The sequence below is a fragment of the Meriones unguiculatus genome, chromosome 1, assembly GCF_030254825.1.
Source record: "Meriones unguiculatus strain TT.TT164.6M chromosome 1, Bangor_MerUng_6.1, whole genome shotgun sequence".
Classification (NCBI taxonomy): Eukaryota; Metazoa; Chordata; class Mammalia; order Rodentia; family Muridae; genus Meriones; species Meriones unguiculatus.
Genome location: NC_083349.1, coordinates 70,155,687 through 70,172,301, shown reverse-complemented (window position 1 = coordinate 70,172,301; position 16,615 = coordinate 70,155,687). Strand labels below are relative to the sequence as shown.

General features: G+C 47.7%; 1 protein-coding gene across 50 annotated transcripts in view; it reads right to left on the bottom strand.

Annotated features, from left to right (window-relative positions):
• Positions 1-1,416: 1,416 nt before the first annotated feature.
• Positions 1,417-16,615, bottom strand: part of Tcf7l2 (transcription factor 7 like 2) — a 186,937-nt gene continuing 171,738 nt past the window's right edge. For 8 of the 50 annotated variants that reach the window (XM_060391281.1, XM_060391268.1, XM_060391274.1 and 5 more), the window contains 7 exons: positions 16,266-16,406; positions 15,544-15,703; positions 15,059-15,166; positions 10,842-10,890; positions 10,212-10,262; positions 8,879-8,951; positions 1,417-3,558 (listed from right to left, as the gene is read on the bottom strand). In XM_060391281.1, coding sequence (XP_060247264.1) covers positions 3,135-3,558; positions 8,879-8,951; positions 10,212-10,262; positions 10,842-10,890; positions 15,059-15,166; positions 15,544-15,703; positions 16,266-16,406 — 1,006 coding nt within the window. In that variant the 3' untranslated portion in view covers positions 1,417-3,134. Of the gene's footprint in view, positions 3,559-7,210; positions 7,240-8,128; positions 8,202-8,878; positions 8,952-10,211; positions 10,263-10,841; positions 10,891-15,058; positions 15,167-15,543; positions 15,704-16,265; positions 16,407-16,615 lie in introns of those variants that run through there. The other 42 variants (XM_060391292.1, XM_060391287.1, XM_021630999.2 and 39 more) reach the window with 19 other exon arrangements.

The window sequence follows — 16,615 nt, the reverse complement described above, 5'->3', positions numbered from 1 at the left end:
CCTTGACATTGTGGAAACACAGAGAAGCATTAATCAGTCCCATTTCCCACACAAACACCAGCCAATCTGGACAACCCCTCCCTTCTTTCTTTTAACAAAGACATATGTGTGCCTACGAGGTGCCCAGGACCTTTGAGTACAATGTTGAACACGAAAACCATGCTCCCGCCTTTTTGGGGGGCTTGCCAAAGAAAAGGTTCTCAGGTGGAGTGGCTTTGGCCCCCAACAGGATATATAGGATGTCTGGAGAGTGCTGGCTGTCCTGAGTGTCAGGGGGTAGGGTACAGGGTGGGCGCTGCTGCCACCAGAAGGGTCAAAGCCAGGAGGGATGATAAACTTCTGAACAGGACAGCTCCTTGCCAATAAGGTGCCACCCCGAAATGTTAACAGTGCTGAGCAAGGAAGGTGCTATGCCCTTGAGTCTCCAGAGAGGACACACCCTGTGGTGGCAGCAGGAGCTAAGTGCAGGGAGGTGGGGGCTTCAAGGGCAGGGAAAAGGCCCCATCGCCACAGGGTCTGGCCATGGGAAAGTGCTCAAAAGACCAGAGGCTTGAGGGAGAGCTCCCAGCAAGAACAGTAATGCTTTAGCTCCTGAGAGCTGAATTTCCTGTGAGCAGATGAGGGAAGCAGAGGGAGGCTACGGCAAAGGAAGTTTGTCCTATTATATCCACCAGGAGGAGGGGCCATCGTTAGCATGTGAGTGTTAACCTGATGTTGAGAACATGGCTTGAAGCCAAGTCTCTACTGAAGGCCCTCCAAATTTCCCCCTCTACCAACTACCAACAATAGTGAACAAGATACAGTATTTCTCAAGCCATTGTTAAAGATAAGGCAGAGGCCAGCAGGGAGCCCTCCTTCAGTGGTGGTAGGATTAACGTGAAAATGCACAGGGACAATTTGGCACACTGCCACCAGTACCACACTGTTCTTATTTCTGTTCTCAAAGGTCACTCTGGGCTCTGTGTACAGAATACAGTAGGTAAGCATGATCAAAAGCATCTTTACAGAGTTCAAAGCAGGAAAAAACAAAATGCAGAAAGTTCACAGACCCACAGCTCGCCCAAGCAAGGCAGCATTCCTCAAAGTTCTTAACCCAATATCATGGCATCCTTAAGCAACAGCCACACTATATGAAGGGTTTCTGGGATGGCTGAAATTGCCACCCTCTGAAGGCACAGCTGTCCTGGACACGGGGACAAGCACCCACCACAGTGAGGTGACACGCAAATGACACAGAACATAAGCCGGGTACAATCAACTGTTCACCAAGGATGAGGAGGGAGTCGACTGACAGCATCTTAAGCACCCACTCACCAGCCACAGCACCTCAGGCCCTAACCTGGGAGGGTGCTCCTCCAGTGGAAAGCCAGTCCCAGAGACACTCCCACCCCAAATCACAGAAGCAAGCGACCAGCCTTTCTCTGCACATACTAAGTTGCTTTTATTAATCCAGAACAGCATGCTACAGATACTGTACAGCATGGACATTTATTCATTACAAAAATGGCTTCCAAACCATTCAAAATGAACTTGGAATAAGCATAAAACAGAACAGTAACATCACAACTGTTAGGAAACATTCAAAGTATTCACAAAAAAAGTTATAGTTAGCATTTTAATAAACCAGAGAAAACCGGAGACAGTTTTACAATCGCCTCATGTCAACTACGATGGCACTGAAGGGACAGGTCTCAGCTTTATACAGCATTTTACAACATCAGCATGCCTAGGTTTTCTTGTTTTTAAAGTTCACTACCTACTTGTATGTAATACGCGTACATAAAAGCGGCAGCTGGATTTTTTTTCAGTTTTTTTTTTTTTCATTTAAGAGAAATCTAATATACAGAATTTTTGGCCCTTAAGGGTTTCGACCTCTTCATTTAAAATGCTTTCTGGACAGTCTGCTACCAAACACATTTTGTTATGGGTGACATTAAAACTACATACAAGTCTACCTATGTAACATCACAGCCAAACATGGCGAACAGAAAGCACAGCATCAAAAAGAGGGAGAAAGCTAAAGTCACCGAGAATTTTGGCACATAAATGTTTTGCACACGGTCAGTCCATGTCCTAAGAGCACAGGGCAGTTGACTAGGAGGTCAAGGGGGAGACAGGCTGGTTCCCACGGCTGCTCAGACCCTCTCACTAATGTTCAAGTCTTGTTTTACATCATGGCTTTTAAAGCAACTTTTGTTAATGCTACTGATCCTTGATGCAACTATTACTATCCATTTGGTGGCATCTGGGTTTTATACAGAAACAAACAAATTAAAAAAAAAAGGAAACAAAAAAATATATACACATTTTATATATAAACTTAAAAACCTTGTACAAATGAGTTGTTATATATAAGATGCTTATGCTGAGGGGAGGGACTTTATACACTTTCAAAAAAAAAAACCAGGAAACATATTTAAAAAGGGACGGACACAGGTACAAGCAACCTCTAAAGCAATAAATACTACTGGTCCAACAGCGTTGATTCCATTCATTGTTGAATAGCGTCCCCTCCCCCCAAAAGAACAACACCATGGAACAAGGTATATTAACACATTTTAACCCTTTGTTTCTGTACATTTAAACAATAACAAGTAACATCACAATAAAAGTTGTTTCACACAGAAAAACCAAACAAAAAAGAAAGTACGTAGCGGCACTGCATTCACTGTGCCCCGGACGGTTAAAAACCAAGGTGGAAAGTGATTGGTTCGCAAGCTCGTATTTAATACAAATAATACAGACCCAACTCCTTCTGGAGGGTGCTTCAAAACTGCTTCTCTCTCTTTTCTTTCCTTTTGTTTTTAAATCAGTCTTTTAAAACTAAGCTATCCGAACTACATAACAGTTATGTATATATATATATTTTTTAAACACTACAAAGACTTTAAACAGCTGTTGATAAAAATTTTGGTAGAATCATGAGGTTTCTGTCATCTACATATTTAAAAGGAGAAACTGAAATAAGAATGGGTCAAATATTGACCAATGAACTCCATAAACATTAATTCATGTAGCCACAGTGGCACAAAATTAAGAGTACAAAACAAAAGCTTTCCGAGTGGGGGAAGGGCAAACCAAGAACCGGAAGGAAACACTTCAATCAAGCAGGGGGGATGGTGGACGAGGCGAAGCTATTCTAAAGACTTGGTCACCAGAGACAGAGGCTGGGGCTGCGTGCCAGCCAGTGAGTTGTGGGAATGTAAGGAAGATGTTGACGGCTGTGCGAGCGGAGAGGAAGGGCCCATGGGCGGCTGCAGAGCAGTGGGCGGCAGGTCCAGGGCCCCGTTGGGACAGAGGGCGGAGGCCTTGCTGTGGGCAGCTTCGGCCAGCAGGAGCGCAGGTGGTGGTGGCATCATGGACAAGTGGGCCAGAGGATCAGGCTTCAGGGACAGCGAGAGAGGCTGTGTCTGCTCAGTCTGTGACTTGGCATCTTGGGGAGGGGAGCCTAGCAGATGCGGGGAGGGGGGAGGCGAGTCTAGTAAGCTTCCATCTGAAGAGGGTGGGCTGAGGCAGCTGCCTTCACCTTGTATGTAGCGAACGCACTTTTTTTTTCTCCTAGAAACAGGGAGAGAGAGTTCTCTGTGAATAAAGGGCAAAGACGCCAAGGGAGAGAGTTCTCTAATGCTCACACAAAGTTGGTGTCATCTAAGGGATGTCCCCCGCAAGTCATGCCCGCCAGGCAGAGAGCAATTAAAGCAGTGATTTCAGTGGGCTGTGGCTCCCACCTAAGTCCACTCTGGCAAAGGAGGTCCCTACCTCATCCCCACCTCCCCCACCTCACCGGGCACCCCGAGCCCGACTCCTTCCCCAATATATGAGAACAGACTGATGGAAGTGACCTGCAGAGGGTAGGTAGCACAGAGCCACCTGAAGTGGGTCTGTCTACATGAAGACTAACAGCCTATTTCTCTCTGGGCTCAGATTTACCTTCCCTTTCCCATCACATCTTCTTGCCTGCCCTCTGGATGATCCCTTCCCACCCACCCACCCCCAATCCCCAGTGATGCCTGAGTGTATTTAGAAGAGAAAGAGAGCTCCTTCCCCAGTGGCCTCTTATCAATATGAAACTCTCAGAATACTGACTGTTGAGCCCACATAGCTGAAGGCAGCGCTAGCAAGAGGCTTAAAGGTTTTAACACACCACCACTGTGAAGCTGCTGGTGCCCAGAGAGCTTTGGGGCTTGTCTGTTAAGAACCACACCAAATCGAGAGGTCAGAATCAGGTGGGGGGGAGGGGAGAACGAAACCAAACCAAACCAAACTAAAAAAACAAAACCAACCAAAAAAATAAAAAAAGAATAAGAAAAAGAAAGAATAAGAAGAACCACCAAAAAACAGGTAGAAGAGGGTAAACAAAGGTAGGGAGAGGAGAGAATAAGAAAAACAGAAAATGATTCAAAAGTACAAGAATAACTGGTTGACATGGCCTGCAGGTTGTGGATAAAATTAAGATTTGAAGTTGTTAAAAAAAAATTTTTTTTTGGTTTTGTATTTCCCCCCCTTAAAGATTTGGGGCTTCCCTTTCCCACCCCCTAGAGAAGGTTGCAAGGAGTGAGGATGGTCTGTGGGGCACCTTGCCCTTGTCAACATGCTGCGGCCACTGAGGCCAGGAGGTAGAGTGTACAGCACAAGCTGGTCACAGAGAAGTGACAAGGAGGACGTGCCAGGAGGGCCCTGGGACCAGGGTCTGAACCAGAAAGACCAGATCTGCCCTAAACCAAAGCCACCGCCTCCTCTCCCACCACCCATCTGTTCAGGAAGCAGGAATGAGCATCTCAGAGCCTTTCTCACTAGCATCAAAGGATAAGGTGGGGAAAACAACTCAAGAAATCAGGCATGTGACTTCAAAGCCTTTCCCGTTATTCATCCCTGGCTGATGGGAGCCTTCTTCGTAAGAGGTGATCCTCGGGATCAACCCACTGATGCAGGTTTGGGAAGGGGCTCATCCCGAGGCCCTTCAGCAGGAACCACAGTGGATACTGCTCCATCCAAAACCAACTGTGTGAACACAGCCAGCTCTCTTTCACTGAAGAACCAGCTTCCAAGATGCCGCCTGCCTGAAGGCAGCCCCTCAGGGACAATGTCTCTGGCTTTTGCAAAGATGGAGCTGTACAACAGGGTTTTAGGCCTGGGGCTAGAGGGTGGGGCATGAGGTATGGGCTCTACAGAGTGGTGGGAGGAGAGGGAAAGAGGGAAGTGCGGAAGAGAGCAGCTCGCTCAGTCCTCCCAGGGGGTGAGGTCTGTGGGCAAGTGGCCTCGGGGCTGGGTCTGTCTAGGGCAGAAGGAACTCTAGGGGAGCAGAAGAGCCTCTCACCCTGTCTGGCAGGCTTCCCTCCTCTCCCTGGGATAGACTAGCACAGACTCTGGGTTCTGCTCCCATTGCAGAAATGAAACAAACAATTAAACCTCTCCATTTTAAACCACCATAGCCTGCAGATCAAAACATGCTCACAGACTAGGACCTCCATGCATTTTGAAATCAGGGAGAAGAAAAGAAGGGGAAGATGGGGAAGCATAAGCAAAACAGAGAAAGCAACAGGGAAAAGGGAGAGGGAGGAAAGGAGAGTTAGGAGAGGGGGAGGGGACAAGCAGAGGGCAGCATGAAGCAGCGGTCCAGGCTCTGTTAGGGCACAGTGAAAAGATGGGGGAGCAACTTGGTGGGCTCAAAACAGAGTCTGGTTAAAAATGTCCTCAAATGCCAAATAAAAGTAGGATCTAAGAACCATTGGCTAGGAGCACTGCTGAGGCTTCCCTCACTCCCCTCCTTTCCAGACTGTACGGCCATCGTGAGCTCTGTGAACACATGACAAAGACTACGATGATGGACTGGTACTTCTCCAATATGCTGGCTGAGCCAAAAGGCTCACACATCTGGACGGGTCAGAAAATGACCCCATGTGCAAGTGCTTTTCTATGTGTGGGTATTGACTTTTTTTGTTGGGTTTCTGAATGTCCTATTGATTTTAGCATCCTAGCTCAGTGTGGTTATGGCAATGTGTAACAGAAGACTTGGAGGAAAGAGTGATGGCTAACTCTTTGTTCAAGCTCCATACCATGAGCCACCCATTTTAGAGGGTGGATCCTCATAAGCATCATGCCTAGCTTCTCCTGTCTACATCCTAAGGGCGCTTCTTGGAAGATCCTCCTTGAACAGACAACAGAAATAAGCTTGCAACTACATTTATAGCATGGAAAAAAAAAAAAGAAAGAAAAAAAATGTTCCAAACAGAAGAAAACCAGCAGCTAGAACATTCTAGGGCCTGGGGCCAGAAGGAAGGCTGCCTAGTAACAGGGGCCTGCTGGACGCCATGTTCCCTGTCCAGGGACATCTCAGCCTCTTTGAGAACATAAATGCTGCCTTATGGGAGGTCAGTCCCATGCATTTTAGAGAACCACACTGCTGAGGCACAAAGAGACCACAAAGGTTTTAATCTGGCAAAACAAAATAAAAGCCCAATTAAAAAATTGTTAGTATTGGCAGTTGGAGGAAGATAACACACCATGGAATGAAGCAATGATGGGGTGTTTGAGGATGGGGGTTGGGGTGGGTGGTCTGTCCTTGTTAATGTCAGTAATAACCTCCAAAGAAAAAGTCAGGTCTACGTTTGCAGTAACTGACCTGAAACCAAAAAGGTTTATGAGGCCTGGCACCAGCCTCACTGTGAGGCACATGAAGTTGTATCAGTTGTGAGTTGCTGTGGTGGGGTGTTCCAGGGTCTGACCCTGGGCATTTGTAAAGTGTTAACCAACTAATGACTACCTGAAGAGAGTAAGCAGGTTCCTGACCTCCCTGGCTCACCCTAATTTAATACCTAACATCCTTATGTGTCTTTCTCACGGAGTCCCCAGGGCTAGCCTGTAAGATCTGTCATCTCTGAGTGCCGCGTGCACACAGGAAGCTGTCTCCTGCTGGGCGCCTGTCTAAGGCCCAACTCCTTACTCCTGAGCCAGGGCCATCAGCACAGCGCTGTCACTGATGACTCTCTGGCCTTCTCTCCCCGGGGTCTGTCTGTGTGGTCAGCAGCCTCTCATCCTGGCACCGGGGAAGGGGAGTTGGAGACACAGCAGACTTGTGGGCATGCATGTGATGGGATGAACATCTGATCTAATGTCTAGACATGGAGCACGGCAAGGAATGGAGAAGAGGGACACGTGACGCGGGAGGCACTACAAACAGGGGTTTGTGTTTGGGGTGGTGAGATACCTACCATCATAACATTCCAAATTCAAAGACTGCTTGGATCAGAACAAAGAAACAACAAATTTAACCAAGGTGGTCATTAAAAGGAAAGGAAAGGAGACCGGTCCTAGAGCACATCCCTCCACCAAGAAGGAAGTAACTACACTTTCTCTGCCAGTACCCTGAGTTGGAAAGCCTGCAGGCAGATTATGGGGCTCAGTTTGGACTCTGACGCGTGTGGGGACCCACGCTACGCCTGCACACAGTTGCACGCGACTGCTCTGCAGGCCGGGCAACATCGCAGTGTCTGACTGCCCTCACTGCTCACACACCGTTAGCTGGTGCCCGCCATTCAATGCCACGCTTCTTTTCAGCACTGTAAAACAATGTCAGCGAACGAGCTCCTCCACACAGAGAAGTGGGTTTAAACATAAAACAACCAAAGAGGAAAAAAAGAGGAATAAAAGGTTTGTTTTTTAAAAAAGCAGCCTGCCCCAGTGCACTTCTCCCAGCGTATTTAACAAAAGTGCACGGGAATGCTACCACTGCCAAGTTCAAGTTCTGAGTCTTTCACACGTGGGAGACGGGTAGGGAGCTGACCCAGTGGCTCTCTGCCCAGGGCACAGGACACCGAGTCGTCCACTAAGCCGATCAGTTCCAGGACGCTGGCTTTCAGAGGAAAAGCCTCTGTACCTGTGTTCATGTGTTAAGGTCACGGGTGTTGCCCTGCCACCGGGGACATGTTCTTTGCAAGAACAGGGAGGAAAGAGGGGGAGAGAAAACGATATGAAATTAGCAAGGAAAATCTGAAGAATGAGAGTTCATTAGTTATTGATGCCGGTGGGGGAAAGCAGATGTGAATGAGGGCAAAATCGATCGACCCACTAAGGTAGTAGAAGGACAGAAGGCTCTGATTGTTCCCAAGGCCTCAGAATGGTCATGTACCTGCAGGGTTTGCACCATAAAGTCTGTCGGTCAAGCCCGAACAGTGCCCGACACTTCTTTGGAGTATTTGCATCTGTTAGCATAAGGTAAACACAAAAAAAAAAACACAACACAATGGTGGGTGGCGCTCAGGTGGACGTGGGACCTCCACTAATTGTCTCCTCCATCATCTTGGTTCTACTTGACAACTGTCCCTTACCAAGGGTTTGAAAGGAAGGGGCTTCTATGAGCCAAACCAAAAAAGAAAACAATAAAACAATAAAACACACATACACACGCACATACACACAAAGGAAAACAAAAACCAGAAACCAAAAACAAAACAAAACAAAACCAAAATCAAAAACCAAAAACAAAAAAACAAAACAAAAAATAACACCAATGAAAAATAAATAAAAATAGAGAGAAGAGGAGGGGAGAAGGTGACGTCATCAGCTTCTACCTAGGCCAGGATGAGCACATCCTGGCCTATCACAGGAAGGGGCTTGGCAGGCAACATTCCCTGGTCGAGGGCACGCTGCGGTCTGAGTCACGGCCCTGCGGAGGCACACACTGTTTTACAGTGGCATTCTGGCTAGCGGCAGCTGGCGGACAAGCACACCCCTCGTGGAGCCCACACACTGGCAGTGTCCCCCGCTCCCTGGCATTTCCTATGATCCACACACAAAGCTACAAAGCAACAGGCCAGAGGGGGAAGAACGGAAGAGACAGCTGCAAACCAGCACAGCGAATCTGGGAGACTATACACACCTGCAGGGACCGCACCAGTTATTCTGTTGATCAAGGCCAAAGCGCGCTCGGCATTTCTTAGGAGCGCTCAGGTCTGAATGAGTTCAAGAAAGGAGCGAGCAGAGGAGGACGTGGGAGGCAGGGAGAGAGAGGAGGAGAGGAGAGAGAGAGGGGGCCGAGAGAGAAGGGGCAGGGAGAGGGGAGAGAGATACAAACAAGAAAAAAATAAAAATAAAAAAGGGAATAAATCAATGACCGGGTTACTAATAGCAAAATATTGACTTTCTTTTCTTTTTCTTTTTTAAACTTTCTTTAATTAAAAAAAAAAAAAGTAAAAATCACACTTATTCATCTTATGAAATTAGCTGTTGCAAATAAAGCTGCAGTATCCCTTATCAAGGACTGTCAGATCCGGTTCCAGCCGCCCAAGGGACGGTACTAGCCAAGAACTTGCTCTTTCAATTATTTTTTCTCTTTTTGTTTTTAGTTCTGCTTTTTTCTTTTCCCTTAATTTTCTTTTTCTCAAAGAAGAAAATAAAGCGGAGGAAGGCGTTAAGTTCATAACATGCTTTTTTCTTCTGAGTACCATAGTTTTGAAAAGAAACAAAAAAACTACAAATAAACACAGAACGAAATGAAACAAAACAGAAAGAAATAAAGAAAGAAAAAGATTGTGGGTATTGGGATATTGCAGCTTTTGGGATGTCTTTTTTTTTTTTTTTGCTTTGTTTTGTTTTTAAATCTATTTTCATTAATATTAAGAGAAAAGAGAAGGTAAACAGGCCATGAGCTGTTAAGAGTTAGGAGCTCCTAGCGGGCTTGGAAGCAGGCAAGGTCAGTAAACTGCTAGCAGATTTGCAAATGATAAAAGCCAAAAAGCAAAAGGAAGAACAAACAAACAAAAATAAATAAATAAAAAGCAAAGGAAAAATAATCATACTGCAATTGCATGCCGGTGTGAGAAAACTTAGTAGGGCAACGGAAAAATGCCATTAGATTAAGGAGGTTTATTATGAAATTTTTTTCCATTTTTTTTCTTTACCAGTCTCTTTTAAAGAAATACTGCATATTCAATTTGCACAGTTAGTTCAGCTCTAAACCACTGTCATCGCTGCTTAAACAACTGTTATGGGAACAATAAATAAATAAAACAGAAGTTAAAGTAAAAAAATAAATAACACCAACAAAAGCAACTGGAAAAAAAATCTACTGAAACATAATGAAACCGTGTAGATGATTGTTTTAAAGGATGTTCAAATGTCATACGTGTTTAATGTTAATAAAACTATAAATGGCAAGAAAAATGAAAAAACAGTTTATCCACTATTTTAATGACTCAAAAGGACATTAGCACCTGTGATCGGAGGAAGCGAAAGGCAAGGGTTTAGGAAACATTCGCTGTGTTCTGAAAAAAAAGAACAAATTACACAAAGTCTTCAAAATCTTTGTTTGTTTGTAAAAGCCTGGCCTTCTCCAAGGGACCTGGATTGCCTATGCAGTATTTCTAGTTTCTTCTACTGAATGACAAACCTCCTTAATTTAAAATGGGTGCAATTTACCACTGGAAAGGCATGCATTGGAACATTCAGGAACAGCCCAGTTAATACCCAACACTCACACACACCCCTCCTGGTCCCCTATGCTCCTCCTCACCCCTTCTCAGACACACACAAAATAAGCAGGCTGTCTAAAGCCCGGCAGAGGCATGCCTACCACTGGCTCTCCACTTACAGCCTTGGCAGTTATTTAAAGACACATTCCACTAGAATTACAACGGGCTTTTCATGCAACAATGGATGTTCCTAGCTTTAAAAGGGCAGTCATGAAGCAATTAATTAAAACGCATAAACAAAAAAGACTCCCTAAGATGGGTTCCCCACAATGTCCTGGCCTTGGATTTCTCTTGCCTCCCCCAGATGGAAGCCTGATGTAAGAGTGGCCCTTAGCTAGTGTTTCTCCCACAACCCTGGCTACTGTCACTTACCATTGGTCTCACCCGGCTGCTTGTCCCTTTTCCTCTTCTTCTTCTTCCCCTACATGAACAGATGAGATGCAGGAAATCAGGACATGAATTAGACAAGGAGGCAGATGTTTGGGCTCACATGGTAGGACAACCAGAGGAGGGACCAGCCTACTATTTACTCCTCTCTTCCAAGTCTATCTAATCTGCTACCAACAAATCTAATCCTTGAACTCTGCCTAGCCAGAGGGACACACATTTCTTGGGAGAAAAAAAGAGACCAGCAGGTAGATGTGGAACAACCTCATGGCCTTCATCCATCTTCAACCTGACCCAGAACATCTGACTCCACAAAGGGGTAGAGAGAGTGGCAAGGAAGATTCAGGGAGGGATGGAAAGCCAAGCCGGGAAGTAGGCTGAAGCCTTCCAAGGGCACAGAGAAACCTGGAAGCATTCAGTGGTTCAGCTGCCGTCCCTGCCCCGCAGTCTCTCACTATGAAGGCTAAAGTGTCCCATCCTGAGATAGTAGTACAAAAGAGGTCCAGCAGTTACCTGGGCCCCTTTCAAAACCGCAGGGCGGACATGCATGAGCAAAGGAAGTGCTCCGTTGGACTCCCGATTGTACCCCAACAAACATATCACCGGCCATGGGGATCATAACAAGTGCACAGGCACCCTCAGAACACGCATGGGTAGCCCAGGCCATCACCACGAAGCCTGCCTTGTGTAAAGCATGGAATGGCTTGTGCTGTTGACTGCATACTTTCTTAAATGTGAGAAGTAGAATGGCTATACCAGTATGCCTCCAGGCCACCGGGAAGCTGAGGAATTCCAAGTCAGACCATAGCAAAGCAGGAGCCATCTCTATAAGGCATATTATCATGCAGTGAGAATGGCTAGCTCCTAACAAATGGTGCAATTATGGACTGTTACAATGACAGCCATTCCTAACACTAACAATGGCCAGCGTCTGTCAATACACATAAAGAGCCAGCCATGACCCAGCTGGCCCCACACAGCACACTCACTGTCATCATTCCAACATCACAGATAAAGGAACAGGCACAGATAGACTAGGCAATGCTTTTGAGTTGGCATGGCTGTGAAGAGCCAACGTGCGAACCCAAGTGGTCTCAAAGCACTGCCCTTGGCCATGGGCCATGCCGTCTACTGAGTACTGTCTGACTCTCCACAAAAGCCCTTCTTTGATACTCCAAGGGTGTGGAGACTGCCTTAGGGCATTGCCACCCCTCTGCCTGACCCTATCAAGGAATGAGCAAGGCTCTAGGGCATATGGGCCCCATTGCATGGCTGCAGGGAGGCTCTCCAGCCTGTGCGAGGCACCTGTGGTCCTACAAACCCATGTGACTGAGAATATCTCAATGTTGCCGCCTTTGCTTAAAGGTATTCATAGGACCATGACATCAACACCAAAAAGAAAAGGGCAAGGATATATGTGCAGCAGCCCTAAGGCTGCGTCAGGCTTGGACGAGCCCAGCTGTTTCAGAGGGGGACATATGCCACAGCCTGCTATGCAGCTCTCCGCCAGATCCCTTGTAAAGGAAACACAATGGAGCAAATGCCACGTGGCTATCTCAGAGTGGGCAAGAATGGCAACAACTGATTTAGGAGCCAGAAGAAAACTCAAGAAGTGGTCTAGCCTGAGGATGCCTCTATCATCCCCAAACACACTCCCTGGCCATCTCAGGGTTCCTCTACAGAAATTCTTTGCTGTGCACTGACGTTTAGAATGAGGACAAGTCCATGACTCAGCAAAGTGCTGGGCAGACTGCCAGCTCCTAGGGAACAGGGATGGTATTTTAATGGGAAGAGGATATGAAGGCATCAGGGGAGGCCATGTCCTCTTTAAATATAACAAAAGAAAAAAAAAAGTATAAGAAATGAGAGAGAAAGAAAACAAGTGGGTGCATACAGCCTTTAAGACAGGAAGGAAGGACTGCTCTACTGTGATGCCTGGTACTAAGGTACCCAGCTGGATTTTCCTAAAAGACAGGACAAGTCTGAGCAGCCAGATGGGGTTTCACTCCAATGTGCTTCCCCAAGGTGGTGACATTCCAATCCCCACTTGGCTGGATGGGCAGGAAGGGTTGGCTCAGGACACATTTCCCAGGAGAACCTTCTAGTCTTCACTGAAGCCACGGCTATCTGAAGAATCTGCATTGTCAAGTTAGTTAAAAAGAAATATGCAGAGAAGTTCCCACAATGATCAAACTTGCAAAAGCCTCAGGTGTGAGATCCCTGTCCCCATTGCGTTCCGTGGCGTGCAGAAGGAAGGAGCGAGCATGCATCCCCACATGTGTGTAAGGAGACACTGAAGCTGGAGCTGAGAGATTGTGTCCAAGGTTCCTGTGGTCCCACATCTAAGTTATCTCTCAGCTAGCCGTCCATCTTCTCAGTGGCTCCTACTATCCAAGCTACCTTCTGATGGAGAGGTGAGTGGAAGTCAGGGCAAGAGGCACGTGGGCCTCCTGGGAAAGTCCAGAGAGCACATCCCAGACACCCTCGCACAGTGTCTGTAAGGCACCCTGCAAGTCAAACAGGGACGCTCTGACACTGTCACCAAGTCTGCCTGTCCCTCTGGAGGGCTCATCCTGCACAAGCCTGGAGGGTGCCATCTGACCTGCCACTAGCGTAAACGGAACACAGACCTCAAACTGGGCAGTTTTAATGTGCGGGCCCTAGAAGACAGAGATGCCTAGGGTGCTCTGGGATATGGCAGCCATAGAGGAGCTGGTATCTGCTCTGAGATGCCTTCTCAATGATGCAAGGACTGCTCTGTGATGAGCCGAAGCTGACCTCTGGCAAGTCCTCTGAGTTAGAACAGGTGTCCTAAAACGAAACAGTTGAATATGTACAAGAGGCTGCAGAAGCTTCACCTGGGATTAGGTGGGGCACAGAGGGATCATGGAAAGTTTCAACTGCTCATCTCTTCCTTTCAAACCCAGAAGAGGGGTATCCTCGAGCTGCACACACAAAGACAAGGAGGAAGGTCCCACATAGTTAAGATGTCGTGATGTTCGTTTGCTAATGACAAAGGCTGCAGAGGAGTTTCTGGGCAGGGAAGCCTGGAGGATCGTGGGTAGGGGCATGGCCACAAAGCCCAGTCCAGTCTCCTTGTCTACATGGTAAGTAGCAGGTGAGCCAGCTCCTGACTGATGCGTATGAGGAGAAAGAGTGAAGGGAGTTCAAAGAGCTGGCCCTGCCACAGGTGATAGCAAGGGAATGGACCCATCCTCCACTCTTCCCCACTGGCAGCAACAGGTAACACTCTCCTGGCTCCTCAGCCTTCCCAAGAGGGAAGAGGAAGGAGAGCCTGTGCTGGCAGCAAGACAGGTTTGATTTTGACATCAGAGTGGAAGGAAGAGACATTTTTGTGAAACCAAATATGATACAATAAAGAAACAAAGCAAGAGGCAATTCCACCCATCCAGAGACTGGAGGAGCCCAGAATTCAGACCTGCTGGGCAAATGCAGCAATAATGGTGAAAAGGAACAGCGGGCTCCAGAGAAGGTGAACTTGCTGTGTGCCGCCAATGCGAGCAGTGAACTCAATAGCCCTACTGTGATGTCTAAGAAGCAAGACAGGAAAATCAAGCAAGCCTTGATTTGCCCACAGAGCCCAGAAGCACGTGACACCTGTGTCATGTGACATACACCTTTCTCTATCTCTGTAGAGCCCAGAGACATTCCCTACCACACATCTGCTGGCTACTTTCTGGGCTAGTCCCATCATGCCTTTCTCAGGGTGAAACAGGCTTCCGACTGCTGTGAGATGAGAGCCTGGCCTCAGATGCTTGTTTGGTTTTCCACAGGCCCTTCAGGAAGACCTGTGAGGAGTTAGCAGCTGAACATGCTCCCCCACCTCTACCTAGTGTGGTCTTTAAAAAGCGACATCACCGATGGCAGGGGCTGGATCTGGATTGTAAGCCCTTTGGGATGTGTTCTGGAGCTCCACATTTTCTAAGCGGTACAAACACCCCGAGTGCATATACAGCATCCTGTGCAGGAACATGGATGCCCGTGTCCTCCCTGCTTCCTGAGGAGTGACCATTTGCTAACATAACGGAGTGACACTGAAAACCAAACTCCTCAGGGACAGGTCCCCAAAGTGCACAGAGAGCACTTTGGCCTGGTACACAGCCGATAACCCGCCCACTGGGTCCCTGCAGAGACACAGTGTATCTGCAAGAACTGGCTTTTGCAGGGACCGGTCCACGTACATAGTTGTCCCTCGCAGACCAGCCAGGGTACAGCTGCATGTGAAGCTGTCGCTCCTTCCGGGCCAGCTCGTAGTACTTCGCCTGCTCCTCCCTGGACAGGGCATGCCACTGCAGGAAACATGGGGATAGACACATCACAAACTACACCGCGGCCATAAAGGAGGCCTGAGGCTTGGGAAGTCCTCCCAGACATGGTGGGATGTGCAGACGCCGACTGCTTGCTGGGTCCCGGCACTAACAGGGGTGCTCAGAGAAAACACGTCTGTCCCCTACGCCCTTCTGTCCTTTGCGGTGTCTATGCCAGGAAGATTAGGGATGTGGCTATCCCAAACACTATTCAAAAGCAGAGTGCTCTTGATGAATGGAAGCCAGACAAGAATTCAAAGCGGCAGGCGTGGGAGTGGGGACAGTGCTCTAGAGAGCAAGGCACGAAGGGGGTTGCACACAGTCTCGTGGGGGTCTTCTCTCCGTGGGGGCCCACCTACCCTGCGCCCGAGGATCTGGTTGATGGCTGCACTTTCTTTCAGCGTGCACTCGGCCACCACCTTCGCTCTCATCTCCTTCATATACAACATGAATGCATTAAGGGGCTTCTTTATGTGGGGCTTTTTCTTCTCTTCTTCCTTTTTGGAGTCCTGATGCTTTCTGGATAGAGACAGAGGGAGATGGGCACAGGCCATCCAACAACCAACCACACAGTTAACTTCCCCCAAAGCAGAGCCCATGCTCCTTCCTACCCAAGCCTGGTGGCAGTTTCGAATAAAAAGTCCGTTCTCGCTTTCAGGCTTTCCGACCCCAGAGCATGGGCCAGAACGTGAGGAGGAGGCAGAGCTGCGGAGGCTGAAATCTCTTCCTCACGATTTGCAAATAGACACTTTGCCAGGACAGAGGGAGCGCACAGAGCGGTGGACTCAACTTTGTAGGGTTCTGTCCCGCTTGCTGAACAAAGCTCGCAAAATTTCATTCTGGGGTTAGCAGGAAGTGACCGCACTCCCCAGTCCATTCAAGCACACATCACGGACATCTCTGAAGCAGCGGTGCGGCCATCAGTGAAACCTGCCAGAGAGCATTTCTCCCTTTGTCGGGAAGGCAGAGGCCATACCAAAATATGAGGGGCTGACCTCAGCCAGAAAGCCACCAAGAGGTGGCTGCTGTGGTGGCTTATCACACAGGTCAGGGGTCATGAAATGACAACGGTAACACTCACGAGCTATGGAGGGAGCCGACGTCACTCTGTGAGGATTCCTGCTTGACTGTTGGTGTGACGATGGCCGGATGGGGGATGCCAGTCGTGTGGAGAGTATGATGGGGAGGGACCATATGGGGAGGGAACCTAGAAGACAGGAAGCTGTGTAAATCGTCAGAATCACAATGAATGAATGAGGAGGGATACGTACACACAATTAAAAAAAAAAAAGGCGCAGAACCATTCACATGAAAGCAACCCAAGGCATATGAGAGCTGTCAGCATTAATTAGTGATAAATTAAACATAATGATTCTCATAATGTCATTAGAGCCAATCTTCCCCTTCATTATTGCTACTGACGTGAGACAT